The sequence below is a fragment of the Aedes aegypti genome, chromosome 2 (genome assembly GCF_002204515.2).
Source record: "Aedes aegypti strain LVP_AGWG chromosome 2, AaegL5.0 Primary Assembly, whole genome shotgun sequence".
NCBI classification, from domain to species: domain Eukaryota; kingdom Metazoa; phylum Arthropoda; class Insecta; order Diptera; family Culicidae; genus Aedes; species Aedes aegypti.
The window spans coordinates 147,430,620-147,458,513 of record NC_035108.1 but is presented as its reverse complement, the minus strand read 5'-3'; the positions used below and the strand labels follow the sequence as shown (position 1 = coordinate 147,458,513).

Here is a 27,894-nt window from a genome sequence, read left to right as displayed (position 1 = left end):
TAGCAAAAATCATTGAAAAACTGGCATTTCTCATAATTTTAACTAAATTTCATATATGTCCGCTAATAAATTGTCCAAAAGTACTTCACTACATCTGAACATCATAATGAAGTACTTCAGCAATCAAATAGAGCTTTTAAATTTAGTTTTGCATGTTGTACGTTTGAATTTTGGTAGGTGTACGAATATGGAAATGGGTGAATTTTAGACATAAATTCAATACTTTTCCAATAATCCAAAGATGAATGTAAATGGAAACATTTTGTGATTGGCTAATAATAAATGACACCTATTACCTTCAATGTGTATAAAGTATTCTTAGTTTTTTACTAACTTGATGTGAAAACAGTATCCTGAACGAATATGAAATTGGGCCACTGTATGGAGATTCCCTTACAAACCCAACCAATACAGCAATATCGGCCTGGCCACACGGCTAAGTGATGTTTTGTGTAGAAAGCAAAAGGTGAAGAAAAAATGTCAATATATTTCACCTACCTTTTGCTCCAGGCAGAAGATGGAATAGATTTTCTACCTGTTTTCAAGTGACTTATAAGATTTGTCTTACGTGATTGAAGCCAATTGAATCGTTGCTAACAATAGTGCAATCTGAAAGGTAATACAGAAACTCGTGAAACAGTGTTTGGCGCAATACTACCCTGCTAGATGCAATCAAATCTATATTCGGAAGATTCATTGTTCAACTATTGGAATGAGTTTGACGGGGGGCCCACAAACTACCCCCCACCACTGCAACCACCACATCATCCTCCGCCTCCAACAATGATGGGCCCGCAGTTTGATAACGGTAGTTATAACTTCATTCCCCCGTTGACCGGTCTGCCGATGCCTATGGGGCCAATGGTTCCTGGGCCATGTCCACCGAACCCGAACATGATGGGACCAATTCACAGAGGATATCCCAGATATACTTCACCATTGGCGGCACTTCAAGCAATTCCACCACCAATACCACAAACACAACCACCTCCTCCCATTGTACCATCGACCCATCATTTCAACTTTCAACCTCAGCCACCTCAGCCACAGTTTCCAGTAGGAATACCGCCAGTGCCAGTACCGCTCAATCTGGAACCAGTTGTTGATCGGCCTGCCATGAACGATACAGCACCAGCAGAGGAGGTAGTGGTAAAAAATGGCCAAGTGTTTCACATTAGCTTCTTGGACGATCCAGCAGAGCCTCCAACCAGTAATCCAACGCCAGCCAGTGAAGACGCAGATAATGATGAAGAACGTGATTGGATCAATTATGACGAATTACCTTTGTTGAAGCATGTCACTGGGAGTGAGGTCGAAGAGGGGATTTTCAAGTGCGGACTTTGCACAAAAGAGCTCAAATCGGCTTTGAATCTATACATTCACGAACAAACGCACAAAACTACCCGGTTGGACTGCAAAACATGCGGTAAACGATTCAATCGAATTGGAAAACTCGAACATCATGTGCGTAGGCATCATCCTGAACCGGCATCCGATAAAAATTCATCTCCAAACAGCTCGTCCAGCACACCCGTTCTGAACAATTTCAACCACTACTGTGTAGAGTGTGAGGAATTTTTCCCCAGCGTAGAAGATTTTGAAACCCACATGGAACGAACCCATCGATTGGTTGACGATGCAAACTTCCCCAAAGGTTTGAAGAAATCCATCGGCTGTCCGTACTGCGAGGAGACGTTCGAGTGGCCCTGTCTGCTCAAGACGCACATGACTAAGCACACGGGCGAGAAGCCGTTCATCTGCGAGCGATGTAACGTTTCGTTCAGATTTGTCCAAAGCTTCTACCGGCACAACCGCCGGGTTCATGGAATAGAATCTGCCCCGAAGTAGGACGACAAGGGCATCGTGTTAGAATTAGGTGAGTTTTTCTCTGAAAGTACTACAAGTGTTCTCAAGTCAGCTCCATTTGATTTCTTATTGATTATAATTAGTGTACATACGTACATATTTTGAACTATGAATGGTTCTTTTATCATTAAGGAGGAGTTAATCATCAATGCTAACCTCCATTTCCCGATCAACCGAGATAGCCGCGATGCGTCGTTAGCATTTTTTTTAATTGGCTAAGAATTAACACTACAGACTGCCTGTTCCCGTGGTAAAAGTCCACCTCACAAATGACTCCTAATTCATGGTATGATGCGGTTCACCGCACGCTATGTCTAAACCAGCAGATTATAAAGATCGAATGTACCTCGGATTTTTTTCCACTAGATATCAGTATTTGATTTATAATCGGAAGGTTACAAAATATTCTATCGGTGAAATTTTTCCCATACATTTTGTATGGGCTGAAATGTGTAGGAAAACGTGATTGTCATAGTCTGTGTATGAAAAAATTAAAAAAGTGAAAAAAAAAATCAAAATTTCACCGATGGAATATTTTAAAACCTTCCGATTATCAAAATATAACCCAATTACTAAAGTCTAGCGGAAAAAAATCCGAGGTATAGGGTAGGTGTACCAGTTATGGACATAATGGTTCCCTATTTCGCCACAAGGGAAAATTTGATTATTTTCAAATTTTTAATCATTCTGTGTGTTTAAGTAGTTTGATATGAAATATATCTTGATGTTGAAACATTTAAAAATATTTGAAATGTGAAAGTTTGCGAGAAAACATATATGGCCAAATATGGAACCAGTATAGCCATAACTGGTACACTTTCCCTATTTGATTTGCAAGATCTTAAAAAATATGTCTCGCCATAGCACATGTTCAAGCGCGCGATTATTTTTGTGCGCTCATGGCAAGCTGATCTCAAGCTCTTGATATGAAGCGCGTTTACATGATGTCTGAATGGGAGGCTAAATATTGCTGTTTTCGTATGGCGGCGTGCAAATCTTGTTCAAATTGGCTTCAAATGCGGCAACACAAAAAATCAAAAGAAACTAAGCAACCACTATCAATATCACCGCCAACCTAGCACAGAAAAGTAATCTTTGACTTCGCCTTCCTTGTGAAAAATCTTACCGCGTTTGGTGTTTCCGCATTTGATATTTGCGTTTCAAACGCACACAGCAATAAAATCTAACCGCTAACGGAGCTTGTGAAGTATCAGGGCGCGCTGCACAATATTATGCCCTTCCTGTGCTACCCGGAGCAATGCACTATGGTCCCGAAAGCAGTTTTACGCGGAAAGATGCATTTTGAGCTTTAGAATGAAAAAATAAGACGAAAACGCTTTTCTACAAAGTTGTTTGTATTAGTTAAGCCCTTCGTTTGATGTTATTGAAAATTAGGGTGGTCCACGTTTTCATAGAAATTGTGTAACTAACTTTCTTATTTTCATTCATATTACTTAGTTAACATCTAAACAGATAACACTGAATCAACAATCTCACGTCACAATACTCGGTTCGTGGCCGCATCTCTCCATCCTCGGTTCTGCCCCACGCTCGCCAATTTGATGCGCAGTTGTTCCGCCCATCTAGCTCACGCCTTCTTGTACCAACCGGATCCGAAGCGAACACCATCTTTGCAGGGTTGTTGTCCGGCATTCTTGCAACATGCCCTGCCCATCGTATCCTTCCAGCTTTGGCTACCTTTTGGATACTGGGTTCGCCTTAGAGTTGTGCGAGCTAATGGTTCATCCTTCGTTCGAAAACTCCACGAAAAGAACCTGCAAACTCTGAAAATACTTGCAGGTCCTCCTTGAGCATCGTCCACGTTTCATGCCCGTAGGGGACTACCGGCCTTATAAGCGTTTTGTACATGGTAAATTTGGTGCGGTGTGAATCTTTTTTGACCGCAGCTTCTTTTGGAGGCCCGACTTCCTTGTTGATGCGCCTCCGTATTTCAAGGCTAACGTTATTGTCAGCCAACAGCAAGGATCCAAGGTATATGCCCGTCTATCGTAACACTACCTAGGCGAGCCCTGTTGCGCTCGGCCCCTCCAGCTAGCATGTACTTTGTCTTGGACGCATTCACCACCAGTCCAACTTTCGCTGCCTAGCGTTTCAGGCGGGTGTACAGGGCTGCCGCCTTTTCAAATGTTCGGCCGACAATGTCCATATCATCCGCGAAGCAAACAAATTGACTGGAACTCGTAAAAATCGTGCCCCGGCTGTGAAGCCCGGCTCTCCGCATAACACCTTCTAGCACAATATTGAACAACAGGCACAAAAGTCCATCGCCATGTCGTAACGAACTGGAGTGTTCACCTGAAACCTTCACACGATTTGGCTCACCTTCCATCGTCGCTCTTATCAGTCTCGTGAGCTTCCCGGGAAAGCTGTTCTCGTCCAGAATTTTCCATAGCTCTGCGCGTTCGATACTATCGTTTGCCGTTGGGACCTGATATTCACGACATTTTTGGAGGATTTGCCGTACAGTATAGATCTGGTCCGTTGTCTATCGGCCGTCATCGAAGCTGGCTTGATAACTTCTCACGAACTCGTTTACTACAGGTGACAAACGACAGAAGATGATCTAGGATAATACTTTGTAGGCCGCATTTAGAATGGTGATCGCTCGATAGTTCTCACAATCTAACTTGCCGCCTTTCTTGTAGATGCGGCATATTAGCTGTTCTGTTTCCCAGATTGTGCTTCTAAGCCTGTGCAGACAACCCAAGGTACACACATGTTATAATTTATGGAGATTAAGCCTTATAAGACAATATTTAGTCATCAGTTGATATGCCTTAATTATAACATGTGTGTTACTCGGGAAATAGCTAGCTTCTCCGGGCCCATCTTTATGAGTTCAGCTCCGATACCATCCTTACCAGCAGCTTTATTGTTCTTGATCTGGTGAATGGCATCCTTAACCTCTCTCAAAGTGGGGGCTGGTTGGTTTCCATCACCCGCAATACTGACGAAGGCATTTCCTTCATTGTCCCGTCCTTCATTGCCTGCGCTCTCAGAAGTGCTGCTTCCACCTTTCGATCATCTCACGAAGCCGTTGCGAGATGCGTTGAGCTTCTGATAGAACTTACGTTTTTCTTTAAACCGGCTCAGCTTTTCCACTCCTCGCACTTCGTCCCCTCCGTCTCGACATCCAGTTGCTTAAGCCGCTTTAAGTCATATCGGGGCGGCCGTACCGTACGTTGTTGATGACGGAGAGCTGTGATGATCTCCAGGTGTATCGGTATGGAAGGCTGTGCTGGAAGTACACACTTAAACGGTTTCGCCGAGAACCCAATAGCTGATATCTCGGTAATAATTTGACGATTCTCGGTAAAACTTTTACCGAGATCTCGGTAAACGTTTACCGAATCTCGGTAACGTTCGCCGAGATCTCGGCAAAAAAATTCGGATTGCCGAAATCTCGGTAAAAGAAGTACCGAGATTCGGCGTTGAAATTTACCGAGCTATCAGCTGTTGGGTTCTCGGCGAAACATTTTACTGAGGTCGTTGAAATAATTTAAGTGTGTAGGACTACGAATGACCATATTCTTGGAGGCGGCGAAATCAATTAGTCGTAAGCCGTTTTCGTTCGTAAGCCGGTGGGCGCTGAACTTTCCAATAGTCGATCTGAATTCCTCTTCCTGGTCAACCAGAGCGTTGAAATCTCCTATGATGATTTTGATGTCGTGGCTTGGGCAGCTGTTGTACTCGCGTTCGAGCTGCGCTTAAAAAGCGTATTTGTCATCATAAGTGCTTCCGGAGTGAGGGCTGTGCACGTTTATTATGTTGAACCGGCCTTTGAGTCTAAACTTGCTCATTCTCTCATTGATCGGCCGCCGCCCGATCACGTGCCTCTACATATCACCCGTCACTATAAAAGCTGTTCTCAACTCGTGTGTGTTGCTGCAACTCTGGTAGATGGTATGGTTACCGTAAAACGGGGTAACTTTGATAATGCGGGTAACTTTGATAATGCGAGACTCTTAACATACTAAACGAAATAACAAAGTTCCAGTTAATCTGTTAAGCAAAACGAATGCAAAGGTAAAGAGTATTAGTATGACACTTCATGTTAAAGCCATTTCCGTTGGAATCAAGTACATTTGAGGATTTATACGCAAATATGGAAAATTTATAAGATTTTAGCAATTTTGAAATGCTCTTAAACAATCTGTTCTACGATCACTATTTGATGAAGTCAAAATGAATTCATCACTTATACTTGACAGCCTAGTTATAATAGAACTCGAATTCGGTCTCAAAACTCTTAGCGAATACTATTTTTACAAACTGGGGCTATTTTTGTAATCTAAGTCAGAAATTTCCATATAGCGTTAAACGCCTAAAGATATGCAACGCCCTACAAATGTTCTGTAATTCATTCAAATTTGTTCGAGTGATGCTCCATTATCAAAGTTACCCCAAAACAGAAAACCGACTTTCGATTATATGAAAAATTATATATCCATTAAGAATAAATCTTTTGGAAATCTATCAACTGGAATCGATAGTTAGGATACCAGTACTTGTTTTAAAAATATGAATTAAAATTCTTTGAAACAGCATGCATAAATATTCAAGTTTTCTTTGAAAAAAACTATCAAAGTTACCCCGTTTTACGGTACCTCTAAATGTTCGCACCATTGATCCCTTCCTTCACACTTCCTGCAACGCTACGATGCCGAATCCGCAGTCCTTCAGCACGTCGGCGAGTAAGCGTGTGCTCTCAATGAAGTTGAGAGATTTACAGTTCCACGTACCGAGCTTCCAATCGCTAGTCCCTGTACGTCGCTGTGGTCTTCACTCGTTGATTATTCGTTGCTTGATTTTTTTTTTACGGCGGGCTTGCAGGGCCTGACACCAACCCCCTAGATTTCTGGAGGACCATTCCTCCTAAATGTTCGGAGGACCATAGTGCGCAGTTTAGCTTAGAGTCCTTCTCTGACACTCGGACGATGATCAGCCGCCCCTGACATGGGGAACAGACACTGTTGTGAGACGCTCCTAGCATTGAGTGCAGACGCTCCAGGTTTGCAGGAGCAATCCCCCCCTTCCCTGTAGCTGTAGCCTATGTAGCTTTGAAAAATGCGTAATTTGGTGAGTGAAGAAACTCGCTATCTCCTTCCATTTGGGAGTTATTGTTGTTTTTCTCACAAAAATATGCCTACTTTGATGCCTATCTCCGATTGGAGCAAACATAAAAGATATTTTTTAACGGAATTCAAAAGACAAAATAAAATTGTAGGTTATATCAAAAAATTACAGATGTGTTATGTTTGTGACTCCAATAAAATGCCGTAAAAAAAAACAAATAATATTTCTAACAAAAACTTCAATACCTTTTGAACTAAAATAGATGTCAACAATCTTTTTGCATATAAATTTGCGTACTCCTAAGTTCTAAAAGTTGTTCATAGACAACTTTGACGAGAAGTTAGTACAGGTCGGACTTTATTATCCGGAGTATCGATTTTTTTTTCACTCTGGATAATCAAATCACACAAAAAATCTGCGATAAATGAACCTAACTATTATCTTTTTTGTTGTTCTATTTTTATGATACTCCTTTTTCCTACGTCCAAAACTTCTAAAACATTCATATTGTATATTGCAATACTAAATTATTTCAAAATTATACATAAAAACTGAAAAACAAGAATATCAAAATATATGTTCCGGATAATCGAGTCTAAAATTCCGGATAATCGAGTCACCGAATAATCGGAAAAACTAGGGTTGAAAAACTTATTTTTATTGGACCACCCTACGATGATTGGGGAAAAATGCTCTGGATTGGTCAAATACAGAAAAACTTGTTTTTTTGGCAAAGTTGATCAAAATTTTAGTTTTACTACTTTGCCTAAAACTACAAATTTTTATGCAAAAATATTGATGATATCTATTGTGGTCCAAAAGTTATTGACGTTTTTCTGTTAAAAATCCTTTGTTTTTCAGGGCATTTCATTAGAGTTACAAAAATAACACATCTGTATTTTTTAATATAACATACAATTTCATTTTATCTTCTGAATGCCTTCAAAACATATTTTCTATATTTGCCCCAATCAGAGATATTCACAATCAAAGTAGATATGTGTTTGTGAGAAAACAACAATAACTCCCAAACGAAAGGAGATAACGATTTTCTTCACTCAACAAATTACGCATTCTTTTGAAGCTCTAAAAGTGTTTAATAGAATACCTACTTTGATAAGATATTTGAATTGAAAACGCTAGAGCCAGAAAACCAGTTTTGTTTGGACCACCCTATGTCACCGTAGGAAAATAGTTCTAAGTCGATCTATTTAAGAGATACATAAAAACTTTTCTTGTCAAAATTGCTTGAAATTGAATGGTCTACAACTTTGTTGAAGCATGTATACTATAATTTCTACATATAAGAAAGTTTGTTCGCCGCATCAGCCCACTGACTAGAAGTAGCGTGAGCCACTTCATGGCCCAACAGGAAGTCGATGGGGCTGTCATTGATGGGTTGGGTGACAAAACGTCGAATCCCAAAACGTCGAATGCCAAAACGTCGAATGGACAAAACTTCGAAAAGAAAGATATTGAAGAAAACGAATTTTTTTGAAAGAACGATTCTTTTTCGAAAGAATAAATAATTCATAATGTTCCAAACGTTATTCACCGCTTACGACGTTTTGTCCCGTTCGACGTTTTAGGATTCGACGTTTTGGCATTGGACGTATTGGCTTTCCACGTTTTGTCTTTCGACATTTTGTCCCTAAACCATTTAAGAGCATTGTAGAATACTGAACTTTAGTTACTGTTGCGAATTGATTATTTAAGATAACTAACGGATACTAGGGTATGTGTACCAGCTATGGCCATAATGATTCCCTATTTCACCATACGTGATAACTTGAATGTCTCCACATTTTGAAAAGTTTTGTGTGTTTTAGCAGTTAGATATAGGATATATCTTGATGTTAAAACATTCAAAAAGATTAAAAATGTTAAAGTCATCGAAATTTTACATATGGCCAAATAGGGAACCACTATGGTCATAACTGGTACACTTTCCCTAATTGTAAGTAAATTGATACAAAAGATTATGCTCAAATGGATCTTAAAAATATATTATTCGCAGCTTTGAGCTGATCATACTCCCACAATACGTGAGTTTCTGCTACAAGATTACCGAAAAATCTCTTCGCCACGAAGTTAGATACACTATTTCTATGAAAACTTGGACCACCCTAGTTTTCAATAACACCATACAAAAAGCCTAACTAGGGAAAGTGTACCAGTTATGGCCACATTGGTTCCCTATTTGGCCATATGTGAAATTTTGATAACATTCACATTTCGAATCTTTTTGAATGCTTTAACATCAAGTTATATCTTAAATCTAACTACTACAACACACAAAATGTTTCAAATTTTGAAGACATGAAAATAATCACGTACGGCGAACTAGGGAACCACTACGTCCATAACTGGTACACCTTAATACAAACAACTTTGTGGAAGACCGTTTTCGTCTAATGTTTCGTTCTAAAGTGCAAAATGCATCTTTCCGCGTAAAACTGCTTCCTGGACCACTGTGCAATGGTGCAGGCGACCTTGTGTTTCTCCTAGATAATCTGCTGAATTTCTTCAGTTTCAAACCTGAGGCTAAACAAGGATGGGATTATGAATATGTTGAATATTATGTTAATTTTATTTATCACCCAAATCGTTTCTCATTATACGTTTTACACAATGTATTCTGTGCTTTTTTGCCTTTGACGGTTTTTAATAGATACCGTTCTTCTGCTCTTTTTCATGCTGAGATTGAAAAAAGCTTAATCCATTCTGATTTAGGTAGTGGCTACGGTTAGTAAATAGAGCTCAGATCAATCTGCTGTATAAAAGAACAGCAATCATCAATCTTTACAGACGCATGCAAAATGGATTAGCCCAAGCTAGTTCAAGAACCATTCCTTACGGGAATGTATATCTAGGTAACCTTATGCACCCAGTTATTGGTACTTTCAGTATACATGAAATGGCAAACTCGCGTACCAAGTGTTGTGCATGCGTGCTCGTTAACCCCTCTACCAGCAGCTACATTTTTACCGCAAAAAAAAACGCAATAACTTTTCTGTTTCTCATTTTTCTCAAGTTATAAAAAAACTATTCTAGTTTTAGAATCTGTGTTGATATTGATCATTTGCGATATAGATCCGGAGATATTCCAAAATTCCTTGGGGCCGACGCGTAGAAAAAAACACTCTTAAATTTCTCAGGCTACAGATTTATTATTTATACAGATCGTATTCTGATATTCACTCTTCACTCAATCACATTAATGAGAATATGTTGTGAAAAAATGAAGTAATTTAGTGCAGCCGTCTTTGAAATATGAGCTTTTAGGTTTCTGGTGCCAAGCTGGACAAATAAAAATCTTGAAAACTTCAAACTTCATTGAAAACTTTATTGTAGGTACTCAACACCACGCTTGTTTAGTACCTACATTTTTTTTCTATGGGCTCGTTGGTGTTGTTGATCTCGGTAAAACTTAAAAAAAAATGCGATATTAACCTTCCGCGGATGTTAAGAAAAACAACTTAATAAGATACTGGGGTCATTATGACCCAGAAATGTATACCCCTATAAATCAGCGAAATATCAACCGAATAATGAAATTTATGCCGCATTCGAAAGATATACTCCTCAAGATTCTGATCACTACCTGGAATACCGGTTCCGGTTCCAGTGGCCACCGGGAATCGACTACGAAGGGGACCATGTTGGCCACGTGGAATTTCAGTACACTCAGTCCAGAAATCTGCAGTCATCACAAAATTGTATAAGATGCAGGCCATATAGGAACGTACTGTCTTCAGCAAACTTGCTTCGGGGACCAAGAACTTCCACATGGGATACATTTTAGTTCAGAACTCGACCACCGCGTGGCGCTAGCGTCGATATGAACTTCCGGAAGGGACTAATTATGCGATAACTCGAGATTGCGAGCACATAGAAGGATGCTGTCTTCGGCAAAGTTGCTGAGGAGGATATGGACTACCACATAGGATACAATTTAGTTCAGAATTCGACCACCGCGTGGCGCTGGCGTCAGTTTGGACTTCCGGTAGGGGCTAATCATGTGATAACTCGAGATTGCGAGCACATAGCAGGATGCTGTCTTCGGCAAAGTTGCTCAGGAGGATAAGGACTTCCACATGAGATACAATTTAGTTCAGAACTCGACCGCTGCGTGGCGCTAGCGTCGATATGAACTTTCGGTAGGGGCTAATTATGCGATTACTCGAGATTGCGAGCACATAGAAGGATGCTGTCTTCGGCAAAGTTGCTGAGGAGGATATGGACTACCACATAGGATACAATTTAGTTCAGAATTCAACCACAGCGTGGCGCTGGCGTCGGTTTGGACTTCCGGTAGGGGCTAATTATGCGATAACTTGAGATTGCGAGCACATAGAAGGATGCTGTCTTCGGCAAAGTTGCTGAGGAGGATATGGACTACCACATAGGATACAATTTAGTTCAGAACTCGACCACCGCGTGGCGCTGGCGTCGGTTTGGACTTCCGGTAGGGGCTAATTATGCGATAACTTGAGATTGCGAGCACATAGAAGGATGCTGTCTTCGGCAAAGTTGCTCAGGAGGATATGGACTTCCACATAGGATACAATTTAGTTCAGAATTAACCACCGCGTGGCACTAGCGTCGATATGAACTTCCGGTAGGGGCTAATTATGCGATTACTCGAGATTGCGAGCACATAGAAGGATGTTGTCTTCGGCAAAGTTGCTGAGGAGGATATGGACTACCACATAGGATACAATTTAGTTCAGAATTCAACCACAGCGTGGCGCTGGCGTCGGTTTGGACTTCCGGTAGGGGCTAATTATGCGATAACTTGAGATTGCGAGCACATAGAAGGATGCTGTCTTCGGCAAAGTTGCTCAGGAGGATATGGACTACCACATAGGATACAATTTAGTTCAGAATTCGACCACCGCGTGGCGCTGGCGTCGGTTTGGACTTCCGGTAGGGGCTAATTATGCGATAACTCAAGATTGAGAGCACATAGAAGGATGCTGTCTTCGACAAAGTTGCTGAGGAGGATATGGACTACCACATAGAATTCAATTTAGTTCAGAATTCAACCACCGCGTGGCGCTGGCGTCGGTTTGGACTTCCGGTAGGGGCTAATTATGCGATAACTTGAGATTGCGAGCACATAGAAGGATGCTGTCTTCGGCAAAGTTGCTCAGGAGGATATGGACTTCCACATAGGATACAATTTAGTTCAGAATTAACCACAGCGTGGCACTGGCGTCGATATGAACTTCCGGTAGGGGCTAATTATGCGATTACTCGAGATTGCGAGCACATAGAAGGATGTTGTCTTCGGCAAAGTTGCTGAGGAGGATATGGACTACCACATAGGATACAATTTAGTTCAGAATTCGACCACCGCGTGGCGCTAGCGTCAGTTTGGACTTCCGGTAGGGGCTAATCATGTGATAACTCGAGATTGCGAGCACATAGAAGGATGCTGTCTTCGGCAAAGTTGCTCAGGAGGATAAGGACTTCCACATGAGATACAATTTAGTTCAGAACTCGACCGCTGCGTGGCGCTAGCGTCGATATGAACTTCCGGCAGGGGCTAATTATGCGATTACTTGAGATTGCGAGCACATAGAAGGATGCTGTCTTCGGCAAAGTTGCTCAGGAGGATATGGACTACCACATAGGATACAACTTAGTTCTGACTCGACAACCGCGTGGCGCTGGCGTCGATTTGGACTTCCGGTAGGGGCTAATTATGCGATAACTTGAGATTGCGAGCACATAGAAGGATGCTGTCTTCGGCAAAGTTGCTCAGGAGGATATGGACTACCACATAGAATTCAATTTAGTTCAGAATTCGACCACCGCGTGGCGCTGGCGTCGGTTTGGACTTCCGGTAGGGGCTAATTATGCGATAACTCGAGATTGCGAGCACATAGAAGGATGCTGTCTTCGGCAAAGTTGCTCAGGAGGATAAGGACTTCCACATGAGATACAATTTAGTTCAGAACTCGACCGCTGCGTGGCGCTAGCGTCGATATGAACTTCCAGTAGGGGCTAATTATGCGATTACTCGAGATTGCGAGCACATAGAAGGATGCTGTTTTCGGCAAAGTTGCTAAGGAGGATATGGACTACCACATAGAATTCAATTTAGTTCAGAATTCGACCACCGCGTGGCGCTGGCGTCGGTTTGGACTTCCGGTAGGGGCTAATTATGCGATAACTCGAGATTGCGAGCACATAGAAGGATGCTGTCTTCGGCAAAGTTGCTCAGGAGGATATGGACTACCACATAGGATACAACTTAGTTCTGACTCGACCACCGCGTGGCGCTGGCGTCGGTTTGGACTTCCGGTAGGGGCTAATTATGCGATAACTTGAGATTGCGAGCACATAGAAGGATGCTGTCTTCGGCAAAGTTGCTCAGGAGGATATGGACTACCACATAGAATTCAATTTAGTTCAGAATTCGACCACCGCGTGGCGCTGGCGTCGGTTTGGACTTCCGGTAGGGGCTAATTATGCGATAACTCGAGATTGCGAGCACATAGAAGGATGCTGTCTTCGGCAAAGTTGCTCAGGAGGATAAGGACTTCCACATGAGATACAATTTAGTTCAGAACTCGACCGCTGCGTGGCGCTAGCGTCGATATGAACTTCCAGTAGGGGCTAATTATGCGATTACTCGAGATTGCGAGCACATAGAAGGATGCTGTTTTCGGCAAAGTTGCTAAGGAGGATATGGACTACCACATAGGATACAATTTAGTTCAGAATTCAACCACAGCGTGGCGCTGGCGTCGGTTTGGACTTCCGGTAGGGGCTAATTATGCGATAACTTGAGATTGCGAGCACATAGAAGGATGCTGTCTTCGGCAAAGTTGCTCAGGAGGATATGGACTACCACATAGGATTCAATTTAGTTCAGAATTCGACCACCGCGTGGCGCTAGCGTCGATATGAACTTCCAGTAGGGGCTAATTATGCGATTACTCGAGATTGCGAGCACATAGAAAGATGTTATCTTCGGCAAAGTTGCTCAGGAGGATATGGACTACCACATAGGATACAATTTAGTTCAGAATTCGACCACCGCGTGGCGCTGGCGTCGGTTTGGACTTCCGGTAGGGGCTAATTATGCGATAACTTGAGATTGCGAGCACATAGAAGGATGCTGTCTTCGGCAAAGTTGCTCAGGAGGATAAGGACTTCCACATGAGATACAATTTAGTTCAGAACTCGACCGCTGCGTGGCGCTAGCGTCGATATGAACTTCCGGCAGAGGCTAATTATGCGATTACTCGAGATTGCGAGCACATAGAAGGATGCTGTCTTCGGCAAAGTTGCTCAGGAGGATATGGACTACCACATAGGATACAACTTAGTTCTGATTCGACCACCGCGTGGCGCTGGCGTCGGTTTGGACTTCCGGTAGGGGGTAATCATGTGATAACTCGAGATTGCGAGCACATATAGAGATGCAGTCTTCGGCAAAGTTGCTCAGGAGGATAAGGACTTCCACATGAGATACAATTTAATTCAGAACTCAACCGCTGCGTGGCGTTAGCGTCGATATGAACTTCCGGTAGGGGCTTATTTTGCAATTACTCGAGATTGGGAACATATAAAAAAATGAATTCGACCGCGTGGCGCTGGCGTCGGTTTGGACTTTCTGTAGGGGCTAATTATGCGATAACTCGAGATTGTGAGCATATAGAAGGATGATGTGTTCGGCAAAGTTGCTCAGGAGAATAAGTTATATGATAAATCACATGAGTTACAATTTAGCACGGAATTTGACTACCGCATTGTGCTGGCGTTTTATGAACTTTCAATAGGAGCTAGTTATGCGATATTGAGAAATTGCGCTTACATAGAAAGAAGATCGTTTTTCAGACAATTTTCAGACTTCATGTAGATCGACTTACCATGGATTTTTCAGGAAGAAATATTTTACCAAGGGTTCATTCACAAATTTCATAACGCTGAAAATTACCATTTTTTGACACCCACCCACCCCTCCGTAACGCATTTTGTATGAATATTTTTCGAATTTTGTATGAGCTGTAACATTTTTAGAACACCCACCGACCCCCTACAGCGTTATGGAATTTGTGAATGAACCTCAAGTACGAACATTTTAGTGTTTTAATAGTTAACAAAAGTGAGATTTTGCTGCAATCTTTGTAGAAATGTATTCCTGAAATATCTTTGGCGGAATCCTTGAACACTCAGAAAAACTCTGCAAGAAATTCATTAACGAGTTCTTTCAGAAACCCTTAAAAAAGATAATGTTAAGCCGTCCATGAACAGTTCTATCAGGCAACTATGGGACCCGTAGTTTTTTTTTTATGAGGAACTCTTGAAATATATCTTTCTGTAATTTCTTGAAAGAATTTTAGAATAAATTCCCCAAGAATCCTTAAAAAAATGTATCAATAAATTCATGAAGGAATCACTAGAAAACTCCATTCAAACAAGAACTATTCTTGAGAGATTTTCCATGGAAAAGTTTAAGAACGAATACGTTATCGACATTATTTTAGGAGAATTCGCTGGGGGATCTGGGGAACTTGATCAGTTTTTGTAGGAATTCCAGAATACATTTTTGTACTTTTGGTTTGTCAATAGGAAAATCTATAAACTATAAAGATTACTTGGAGAACCCACTGAAAAAGATCCTAAAGACTTTTCTTAAGAAATTCCTGATGGAATCAAAAGGAAGAATTTCGTTCCACATTGAATCGTTGAAGAATTTTAAGTAGTACATAAAATGGTTCTTCCATGAATATTTACAGAATGTACTACTAAAATTCGTAACTAATTTACTTACGAAATTTCGAGAAGATTGTTTTTCAGGTTTTTGTACGAATACTTGTACGAGTTTTTAAAATAATTGCTAGGGCATTCCAAGAATTATTATTGGAAAGTTCTTCGAAAGGGTCGCTGGATGAATTCATGAAAAATTTGTTGGAATAATTTATGAATTTCTATACTCCGGAAAAATTAAAGTATCGTAGGCTGAATGGATTAAAGAATTTATAGTTGAATCCTCTTTATATCCTGGAGAAAACACTTGGTGAAATTTTTGATCAAAGGCATAGAAGAATTCATAGATATATTTGAAAAAGAAACTTTTGGAGAAATTCAAAATCCTTGAATTTAAAATCCGGGATTCTTTGGAAACAGTTCTAGGACTTATTTTGGAAAAAAAACCTGGAGGAATTGAATTACAATTTTCTGATAAAATGTCTCAAGAAATCCTTGGGACGGGAATCCGTTTCTAGATTTCTTGAAATTCTTGGAGGAACTCTGAAATCACCTTGAAAAATGCTGGAATCGCTGTTATTATTTTTGAGGAATATCTCAGAAGTTTTTATACATGAATATCATGAGGATTAACTAGCGTTGGGCGATTTTGAATCGATTTTCCGAAAATCGATGTTTTTATTTCAATTAATCGATTTTTTGAATCGATGTTTGGGGTATCTGAAATCGGGTGAATCGATTTTCTCCATTCGATTTTTTAATTCGATTTATTTTGTTGAACTTGATGAATGTTACTCAATGAACTGATGGAAATGAATCCATATTTTGATCTATCTTGAAGTAGTAAAACTGTTCAATTGAAATTCAAGACTGATTTAATTTATGGGTGTTCGAATCAAATAAAAATGCATTTAATATCATTTCAAACTAAAAAAATCAATTCGAGTTCGATTCGAATCGATTCAAAAACATCGATTTAAAGGATTCGATTAAATCGGTGAATCGATTCGACAGTTCAAATGTGAATCGATTCAGTAACATCGACGTTGTAGACGAATTCGCCCAACGCTAGGATTAACTAGTAGAATTCCTACAAGATCACTGTCACAATTATTTAAGTTAAAGTATTGAACATGAATATCAGAAGATTTTCTAGTTCAAATCCGTGAAGAAATTCCAGGAGAAACATCAAATTCTTGGAGAAATAATTTGAAGAATATCTGTATTCAGTGATAGTAATCGCTTGGATTGCTCTGATTTAGTATTGATTGTTGTTTGAATTTTGAAGAATGTTTATTGTAATTCATACATCATGTTTTTAATAAAACTTGGAAAAATAAATGAGAGCCAAAAAATAGTTACGTTATATCAAGGTAAAAGTTACGTTATATCGAGGTTACGTTATATCGAGGTATGACTGTAGTTAAAAAACTATTTCTGGAGAAATTGCGGAAGGAAATGCATAGGTAGATAATTTGTGCAAGGAACTTTCAAACTATTTTCAATGAAAACAAAGAAACAAATTGCTGAAATAAATTCGTGAGAAACTCCAGAAAAACCTAAACAGTAATTTAAGGAGTAATTTTTAAAATCATTGGAGAAATAAATAAATTGATAAACTTACGCCTTGAGGAGTACTACGGGTGTCTCTCCTAGGAGATAATTTATAAGGATGTCCTCGAAAAAAAATTCTGGGGCGTATCCCTAGAAGAAATTAGAGATAGAATTTCGAAAGAAACTCTTGAGCACATTTCATAAGAAACTTCTTACCTTTTCTTACCTCTACTTAAAAAAGTGCACGTCATAAACTTTAATTTGAACGTGATCCTCTGCTTGAGTTGTGCTTATTTTATCACCTACACTATTCTTCGCAAGTTAGAGTACGTAGATTTGCAAGCATGAATTGAAGTATAAAGATGTGAATGTGTTCGGATAGTGATAATTATCAATGTTATTATTGAGATAAATAAAAGTTTATAGTGAAATCAATAGAGTGTGTGAATAAAATTTAACGTAAAATTTAGTGCTGCAGTAGTTGATTTGATTCAGAATCAATTTTTGTGTAAGTAAAAATAATGAACAGGATAGTAACGCCAACGTAAAAAAATCTTCTCCGTTAACTTCTGGACATTTCTTTAGAATCAGCTTCTGCAGAAATTTCAACAAATCTTGCGTACAAGAATTTGCGTGAAAGTTTTGTATTATAACAATATTGCCAGGAAGAACTCAGAGAAATTTCATCAGATTATCTTGAAAGAAGATTTGTAAAAAAAAAAATTAAGCAATTTCGCAAACACCAATGAAAAAATCCCGATTTCTCGTAGAATTCCTTAATAAAGTATTAGAAGAATCAAATTAAACTCATGTAGAACTTCAAGGAGACCTTCAGTAGACTTCTGGAGCAATTAAATAAATTACCATGGAGGAATTCATACATTAACTCGAACGAATGTTGGAAACATCTTTTGGACTAATACTACAAAGTTGGTTGGTTGGTTTGACTTTATTAACGAGATTTTTAGCCCTGGGCTAGTTCATCTCGGGACCAACGGCTTTACTTCCCTTCCGAAGGAAGTCGTCACTATAACTTTTTACGTCATAAGTGACTATGTCGGGGATGGGATTCGATCCCAGGTCCTCGGCGTGAGAGGCGAGTGTTCTAACCACTACACCAGGTCCGTCCCCTAATACTACAAAGAACAGCTGGAGGAATTCCAGAAATAGCTTCATTGTGACGCATTATTGAAAGGTACTCTGAAGTGTTTACAAAAAATCCTCTTGAGAAAATTCGAAATTATCCTTTAGAAAAAAAATCAGAATATTATTCCGTCAAATCCAAAAATAATAACTTGAGAAATACCGAAAACAATTTTAAAATCAGATCGTAGAAGAATTCAATAAAAAAGACCTGTGAGGGAATTGCAAAAACTCTGAAGAATTCACTCCAGATACATTTCTCCGGGAATCAATCCACCCTCAGGGAACTTTTCCAGGAATTATGGCATAGATTACTTCAAGCACTTCTCCAGCGATTCTTCCAAAGATTCTTTAAACGATTTCTCCTGACATTCCTCTAATAAAAAAAAATAAGAGATTCCTCTAAGGATTCCTTCCAGAAGATCTCTACAGAGATTTTTGCAGAATGTCAGAGGTTTCTCTAATTAACATTTCTTCAAGGATTACTTAAAATATTCCCACGGTGAATTCTCCACACATTCCGCTGGTAGTCCTCTCAAGATTCCTCTAGGATTTATTCCTAAGATTTCCTCCAGGGATCGCTCCAGGAATTCTATAACGAATTATTCCAGAGATTCTACCATTCAATTGGGGATTTTACAAGAAATTATTTTATGAGTTCTTATTGGGATCGCTGGAGAAATTCTTGCAAGAGCCCAAAGAGGGATACTCGAGGAAAACTCTGGAGGAATTCCTTACAAAAATCCCCGGAACATCAAATATGCTTTTCAGTTACGCAGTCTTTATTTTTTTCAACGTTCTATTTATAATAAAGACTGCGTAGATGAAACTAATATTTCATTTATATACAGTCAAATCTCTACCAGCTCATTCCTGAAACGACATCTACATGAAACCATGTAGAGATTTTTCTGAAGCGATTCTTGGAGAAAGAGTAAAGATTTGCATAGAGAAATCTCTGGAGGAGTCTTTGGATAGACTCCTGTAGGCATCCATGGAGGACTCTTGGAGACATCTTTGGAGGAATCACTGGAGAATCCTTGGAGGTATCCCAGGAAGAATCGTTGTAGAGATTTTGCCGGTGGAATCGCTAGAGAAATCTCAGGAAAAACTCCTGTAGTTTTTTTGCTGGAAAAATCCCTGGAAGAATCCTCATAGGAATATTTAAATGGAAAAAAATCTTGAAAATCTAAGGAGAAATATCTTAAGAAATCCATGAATAAATTTTCAAAAAAAAAAATATATATATAGGGATTTTACTGGAGGATTATATGTAGAAATTTGTTTTAATGAAATCCATGGAAAAATTTTTAGCATAAGTTCTGATAATATTCTTGCAGGAATTAATGGGAGAATCTCAGGAGAAATTTCAAGAAGAACTCTTGGGGGAATCCATGGAGTATTATTGGAGACCCAGTACGAATCCCTGGAGAAATTCTTGGGGAATCCCTGGAAGATTATCTTGAGAAATTCTTGAGGCAATTCATGTGATTTCCTAGAGGAATTCGGGAGTTTTAGAACACCTGCAGAAATTCCTTGTGGAATCCTTGTAGAATTTCCTCGTAGAATCATCCCTGGAGCGATCCGTGGAGTAATCCCGGAAAAAATCTCCGGAATAATTTCTGGACGCGTCTCCAGAGAACTGCTTGGGAATATCTTTGTATGTATCCGTGGAGGAATCCTCGGAAGAAATTCTGAAGAAATCATTAGAGAATCATCTTTAGTAATCCTTGAAGAAATTGTTTTAGTGTTACTCCTGGAAGAATTCCTGGAGAAAGCCTCACTAAAGATATTTCTTTTGGAAATCTTAGCAAAATCTCTAAAGAAATCCTTATACATATTTTTTCTTGTAGGAATCTTTGAAAAAAATCCATGTCAACTCCCTGGAGGAAGGTATTCCATGCATGGCAAACAAAAGTTCTTCCTGAAGGAATCTCTGGCAAACGTCCTAGGGAACCCCAGAAGAAATCATTGTAGAGATTAAGGTAAAGAATAGCTTGGATTATTCTCTGGTAAAATCACTGGAAGAATCTTTGAAAGATTTCCTGGAGAAATCTCTGGAAGAGTCTCTGGAGATATTTCGAGAGGATGAGGACAGAAGGGCACGGGTTTGTACTCCATCGGATGAGCTCTCGGTAAATAACTGTAGAATTCATCAGACAAATCATTTAAGGTTACTGGACTATCTCCTTTGAATAACTCCGATGTGAACTACGTCTTGAGATCCAGATGAGTTTTTGGAGGAAATCCAGAAGGAAATACTGGTATAAAGTCATAAGATTCCTCCGGATCCAATTAAAAACTAAAGTGCACAGTTACCGCAAAAACTGCTAAAGAAATTCTAGAAGTATTTTTTTTGCAACTTCAGGACTTTATCTGTATCTGAACTCTTGTTGGAATTTTAGAAGTGACTGCAATATAGTTCATATCATATTATAGAGCTCATTTCATATTATATACAGTCGACTCTCCACAACTCGATATTCTATAACCCGATATACTCTATAACTCTATGGATTTTCCGGTTCCTTCAAATTTCCATACATTGTGCTCTCTATAAGTCGATATTTCTATAACTCGATATCTCCACAAGTCAGTAGCGCAACCAGGATTTGGCTCTAGGGGGGGTTTTGTGAAGCTGAAGATTATGTGTTTTTGGTAAAATAAAACGGGTGTAAAAACTTTCGGGCTGAATAATTTAAAATTAGGCTGATACAAATATTAATTTTCTTTTATGTCACCCCCCCCCCCCTTCAAAAATCCGAAAATTTTGAAGGGGAGAAAAAAAAGATTCATCAATTTTTTTGGCATCAGTTGGGATTTTTTAATTTTCGAAGTAAAACACAGGTAAAATAAAGGTCCAGATGACGATTGAAAAAAGTTGAACAACTATCGTTCAAAATAAAAATTCGAAAAAATAACTTTTTTTCTATTTTTATTTTTTTGTTCCTTATTTATTTTTATCCGGGGGGGGCCCATCGTAGCTTTCAAGTGGTCTCGGACATAAAAGAAAATTAATATTTGTATCAGCCTTATTGCGAGATTACCATAAGAAAAAAATAACACCAAATGCAAACTTAAGCTTTTCTCTTCCATTCTGGGCATACATTTTTATATAAATTTACAACTCTATTCAAAGGAAATCTTTTGTACCTGGTGAAGTTTTCCAAAGTGCGTATTACATATCGCGTAGTTTGTTCGAAAGTTTATCCAAGCTACATATGGATGCGCGCACATACACTGTAAAGGATCAACCTCTGGCAACCAGGTCTGTATGAATACCCAATACTGTATGCATACTTTTATAACGACTTGGCTGTATTTTGCTAATGTCAAATGTGTTTACTTTGTTCTTTTATTACCAAACGCGAATTACAAGATTATGTTATCTCCCGAAGTAATATCTGGATTTTTAATCGAGTTTCTCTGTCCATCCGAAATCCCATTTTACACACTTTTCAACTATCAGAATCTTTCAAGTACAAGTCGCAGTAATAAGCATTGCGACTGTCATTAGCAGTTTGTCGAGGGCAAATCAGCATTGTAGATATTGAAGCATTTCCATATTGTAGACGAATTTTCAGCTTAGCAATGGAATCACCATCTTCCATAATTTTTCCTAATCATATACTTAACACTAAATTGCTTCTCCGTAAATTCACGTGCTATCTGGAGATCTTGAAATTTGCCAAATGCTGAGCCAACTAAAAGATTTTTCAAAGCATCGAATTTTGCATCAAACAGCTTTTTGAACGGTATAGATATACAAACATATTTGCATGTTTGTTTGATACAAACTTCTCTTCGAAAATCTGTGGCTAATTTATCAGAAAAAGCTAGTAAACTACGTTTTTAACTCCTTCAAAAGTCTTCAAATTAGAGATCCACAACTCAAAACAACATAATTGTCAATACAACTGACTGGTCCAGTGTTTGTGGACTTTGGTGTTGAGTTTCAAAAATATATTTAAAATTTATTATAAAAAAAAATCTGCTCTGGTGGGGGTTTTGACCCCCAAAATCCCCCCTTGGTTGCGCCACTGCCACAAGTTGATGTTATGTGAGAGGTAAATTTCTCTCCATAACTCGATATCTATTTTAAAATTTTTCTTTTTTGGGGAAACGTGATCTAATTCTTGTTTAAAGGTGAATAAATACTTACAAGTTGTAATGATAGTTGAAAAACATGAAAATAATAAAAACTATTGTCAGTAAAAATAACGTGATTTTTTGTGTACTTCGAAAAATGTTTTCAAATAATAGTTTGTAAAATACCATCAACAATATGATATTTCTTTCTTACAAAAAATGATAATAAATATATTGGAAATACAGAAATTTGTTCCTTCGATTTTGTGATTTTTTGTGTCGGTATATTCTATAACTCGATAATTCTATAAGTCGTTAGTCTCTTGAATATCGAGTTATTGAGAGTCGACTGTAGTTTATATCGTACCATATATTTCATGTCAGATCCTGTAGTTCATATCATATATATAATGACGAGTGTCACGCGGAATTTACTACGCAGAATTTAAAAGAAAAAAACTGAACAACTTTTGCTAAGATAAAACCTTTAAAAAAGAATTCCTTCTGGAAATACATATAGACGCCAGCACCACATGCTGGTTAAATTTTGAATGTATGTTCATGACGAATTCCTTATTCTCTCGAACAATTTTGCCGCAGAGAGCATCCTTCTATAAGTTTACAATCTCGATAAAAAAAAAGTACGAGTACGTCGGAATCGAGCTTGTAAAAATTCGGGTTTAGGTGGAGTTTGGTAAGAGTTATGGAAAGAGTGACAACCAGAAAGCTTCCTTATGCATCAGAAAAGATGAATTTAACTATTTTAAGAATTATTTTTTTCGTACAAAAATGTTTTAAGTTTCGAGTCAGATTCGGATTTAAACAGCGATTTTTTTTTCAGGTTCGGGTCAGGTCTGGATACGGGTCGGGTCCGGGTTTGAAAAAATAAAGTAAGTCGGGTACGGGTCGGGTTTCAGCTCAAAATATGTGAAACCCCCCCTCTAATAATTAACCTCTACCGGAAATACAAATCGGCGTGTAATCCACCGGGTGGTCGGATTCTAAACTGAACTGTAGCCCATGTGGAATACCTTATTCTTTTGTGAGACGGACCCTAATATTGTGGTTGGTTCACAAACCTCTCACGGTGTTCAGCGGGTGGGATCAAATCACATACCCTTGATGGTCACTTTGGATCTCAAAGCCGTTGGTCTCGAGACAAACTTGCTATGGGTTAAAAATCTCATTATATAAGAGACAAAAAAATATCCTCTTCGGCAACTTTGCCAAAGACAGCGACCTTCTATATGCACGCAATCTCGAGATTTATTTATTTTATTTATTGTATACAGTCTTCGACATTAAAATAGTATCGTACAGACTATTGTTAAAAGCTAATCCTTAATCTAAACACATTTTTGGACAAGTTAAAATCAAACAAGTGGTACACATCATTGAAACGCTGACAACAAACATCTAGAGGATTATGCTGGCCATATTGAGTCCGATGCATGGCCTGTCGGAAAGAGATATCGCATAACTAGCCCTTACCGGAAGTTCATACTGACGCCAGCGCAACGCGGTAGTCAAGTTCTCAACTAAATTGTAACCAATGTGGAAGTCCTTATCCTCCTGAGCAACTTTGTGGAAGACAGCATCCTTCTAAATGACCCATAACGCGGGTACATCATCTTTTCGTGGTGCGTTATGGAGAAAAGATATATCAGTGAGCCCTAGCCCTGACTGCTTCAAACAAAGAGAACAGGATGTTCGAGTAATGAAAGGAACACTTATTAGTCCTTGTTACATTTTAAACCTTGTTGAAAGTGACAAGTCACGGTTTTCCCAGTAGCCGAGAATGATCTGACAATGATCGAGACAAGGAAAAAAATGGAGTCGAATTGAACAATTTGTTTCAAAATTATTTATTCATTTGATTCTCTAGTTTGAAGAAGTAGGGACTATGATTCTGATGCACGGACAATATCTGTGTAATTTCTTAGCTTTATCAAAGGATCCGATTTTCATCGACAAAGGTGCGCGTCTATGGAGAGTGCACTCACCACACTCTTCGAAGGGAATAAAAAGCGAAACCTTCCAATTAGAATCCTTTCCAGCGATCGAGTTACGAATTACAACTGTAAGAAAACCGAATACGTTATCTCTTCTCAATGATGACAAAGTAAAACGATATGCACTAAACAAAAGACACGGGATATACTACAATAGATCAAATATTGGTCGCAGTGGTTTATGTTCCAGACAGAATAAAAATCCTTCTATGTGCTCGCAATCTCGAGTTATCGCATAATTAGCCCCTACCGGAAGTCCAAACCGACGCCAGCGCCACGCTGTGGTTGAATTCTGAACTAAATTGTATCCTATGTGGTAGTCCATATCCTCCTCAGCAACTTTGCCGAAGACAGCATCCTTCTATGTGCTCGCAATCTCGAATAATCGCATAATTAGCCCCTACCGAAAGTTCATATCGACGCTAGCGCCACGCAGCGGTCGAGTTCTGAACTAAATTGTATCTCATGTGGAAGTCCTTATCCTCCTGAGCAACTTTGCCGAAGACAGCATCCTTCTATGTGCTCGCAATCTCGAGTTATCGCATAATTAGCCCCTACCGGAAGTCCAAACCGACGCCAGCGCCACGCGGTGGTCGAATTCTGAACTAAATTGAATCCTATGTGGTAGTCCATATCCTCCTGAGCAACTTTGCCGAAGACAGCATCCTTCTATGTGCTCGCAATCTCGAGTTATCGCATAATTAGCCCCTACCGGAAGTCCAAACCGACGCCAGCGCCACGCTGTGGTTGAATTCTGAACTAAATTGTATCCTATGTGGTAGTCCATATCCTCCTCAGCAACTTTGCCGAAGACAGCATCCTTCTATGTGCTCGCAATCTCAAGTAATCGCATAATTAGCCCCTACCGGAAGTTTATATCGACGCTAGTGCCAAGCTGTGGTCGAATTCTGAACTAAATTGTATCCTATGTGGAAGTCCATATCCTCCTGAGCAACTTTGCCGAAGACAGCATCCTTCTATGTGCTCGCAATCTCGAGTTATCGCATAATTAGCCCCTACCGGAAGTCCAAACCGACGCCAGCGCCACGCTGTGGTTGAATTCTGAACTAAATTGTATCCTATGTGGTAGTCCATATCCTCCTCAGCAACTTTGCCGAAGACAGCATCCTTCTATGTGCTCGCAATCTCGAATAATCGCATAATTAGCCCCTACCGAAAGTTCATATCGACGCTAGCGCCACGCAGCGGTCGAGTTCTGAACTAAATTGTATCTCATGTGGAAGTCCTTATCCTCCTGAGCAACTTTGCCGAAGACAGCATCCTTCTATGTGCTCGCAATCTCGAGTTATCGCATAATTAGCCCCTACCGGAAGTCCAAACCGACGCCAGCGCCACGCGGTGGTCGAATTCTGAACTAAATTGAATCCTATGTGGTAGTCCATATCCTCCTGAGCAACTTTGCCGAAGACAGCATCCTTCTATGTGCTCGCAATCTCAAGTTATCGCATAATTAGCCCCTACCGGAAGTCCAAACCGACGCCAGCGCCACGCTGTGGTTGAATTCTGAACTAAATTGAATCCTATGTGGTAGTCCATATCCTCCTCAGCAACTTTGCCGAAGACAGCATCCTTCTATGTGCTCGCAATCTCGAGTTATCGCATAATTAGTCCCTTCCGGAAGTTCATATCGACGCTAGCGCCACGCGGTGGTCGAGTTCTGAACTAAAATGTATCCCATGTGGAAGTTCTTGGTCCCCGAAGCAAGTTTGCTGAAGACAGTACGTTCCTATATGGCCTGCATCTTATACAATTTTGTGATGACTGCAGATTTCTGGACTGAGTGTACTGAAATTCCACGTGGCCAACATGGTCCCCTTCGTAGCCGATTCCCGGTGGCCACTGGAACCGGAACCGGTATTCCAGGTAGTGATCAGAATCTTGAGGAGTATATCTTTCGAATGCGGCATAAATTTCATTATTCTGTTGATATTTCGCTGATTTATAGGGGTATACATTTCTGGGTCATAATGACCCCAGTATCTTATTAAGTTGTTTTTTTGTGGCGCCATCTTAGAATCACCTTAAGAAAAAAATTTTTTGGTCTTGCGCTTCGTTTCCACAAAATATTAAAAGTCAGGGAATTTCAGAAAGATCCGTTTGATAACAACAGAGATATTGCAGGTTGAAATCCGATTTTGGGTCATTATGACCCCAGTATCAAACTAAGGTTAATTCTAAATCACTTATTATGCCCAACGACCATTATTCCAAACCACATTATGCAAAACGGGATACGATCAATGTTGTCAGATCATCGAATTTACACTAAATATTTCAATCCTGACATCTATTTAACATTGAGTTTGAAACCGCAGATACTTCTAAATAAAACTATTGCCCACATTACACTATTTGATTTAAACGACATTATTCATTAGTTGTACTGTTATATAGTGAAATTTGATCACTAATGTACCTTACTGTATTTTTCCTCTTTTCAGATGAAAATCGTAAAATCGGGCCGCTACTTTATAATAGCATTCATCGACATACATAAGCACTAGCGCGTAGAAAATTCGATGAGATTATCGACGATGATGGGAATGGAAATACTAGCTACTGAGCTACCCCTCAACCAACACTAGAGATTTGACAGTGAAATTCAAACATGATATTACTAAATTGTACCACAAACCACGTGTAACAAATGCTACAAAAATCAAAAGATGAAAGTTTGGAACATACGTAAAATTGTTATCCATCAGCAAACACTATCTTCCAAAAAGGAATTTAATTTCAACCTGGTAATTACAGTCTTGCCATCGCTTCCTAAATCATACACGCAAATAGAAGATACTTAACTTAAGCATAAATAGTTTTAAGATCGAAAAGCATGGAAATTACGTAATTTTACTAGACTTTGTAATTCATATTTGCCACTCTTTGTTACTGTTGTATACTTTTGACCAAGACCTTTATACCTGACCCTGTAAGTTGTTTAAGTTTTTATTTCTACAAGAACTCTATGTAATTTTATTCTTACTATTGAATCTGTCAGTGAAACTGCTCATCTGCGATCCCAAGCAACTGGATACGATTTGTTACCATCCGAATATTGCGGTGCATTCTATTTGTAGTATTTGTGATAAGTTAGGATTTTATTTATTACTTTCATTTCAAATTGGTCTTCTGATGTTGAGCCTCACGTAGAATTATTGCGATCTTACTTGGGTAAAGACAAACATCATCTTCATCTGATCATTTCATTTATATCCTTGCTAATAAAGTAAACGTAAAAACCCTTTTGTTTGTGCAGAAGCTATCCGAAATCCATGGAAAAAGAGATACATATTCTGAACACATGTTATACCTTCAAATCAAATTAATAAAATTTGTAAGTAAAAACTTACCCAGTATTTTTTTATCAAATTCATTGTATTTGTTT

General features: G+C 39.2%; 1 protein-coding gene across 1 annotated transcript; it reads left to right on the top strand.

Annotated features, from left to right (window-relative positions):
* Positions 1 to 445: 445 nt before the first annotated feature.
* Positions 446 to 27,748, top strand: LOC5564223 (zinc finger protein 784). The gene is made up of 2 exons (XM_001648510.2): positions 446 to 1,876; positions 26,951 to 27,748. The coding sequence occupies exon 1, from the start codon at positions 667 to 669 to the stop codon at positions 1,846 to 1,848; it is 1,182 nt and encodes a 393-aa protein (XP_001648560.2). The 5' UTR covers positions 446 to 666; the 3' UTR covers positions 1,849 to 1,876; positions 26,951 to 27,748.
* The last annotated feature ends 146 nt before the right edge of the window (positions 27,749 to 27,894 follow it).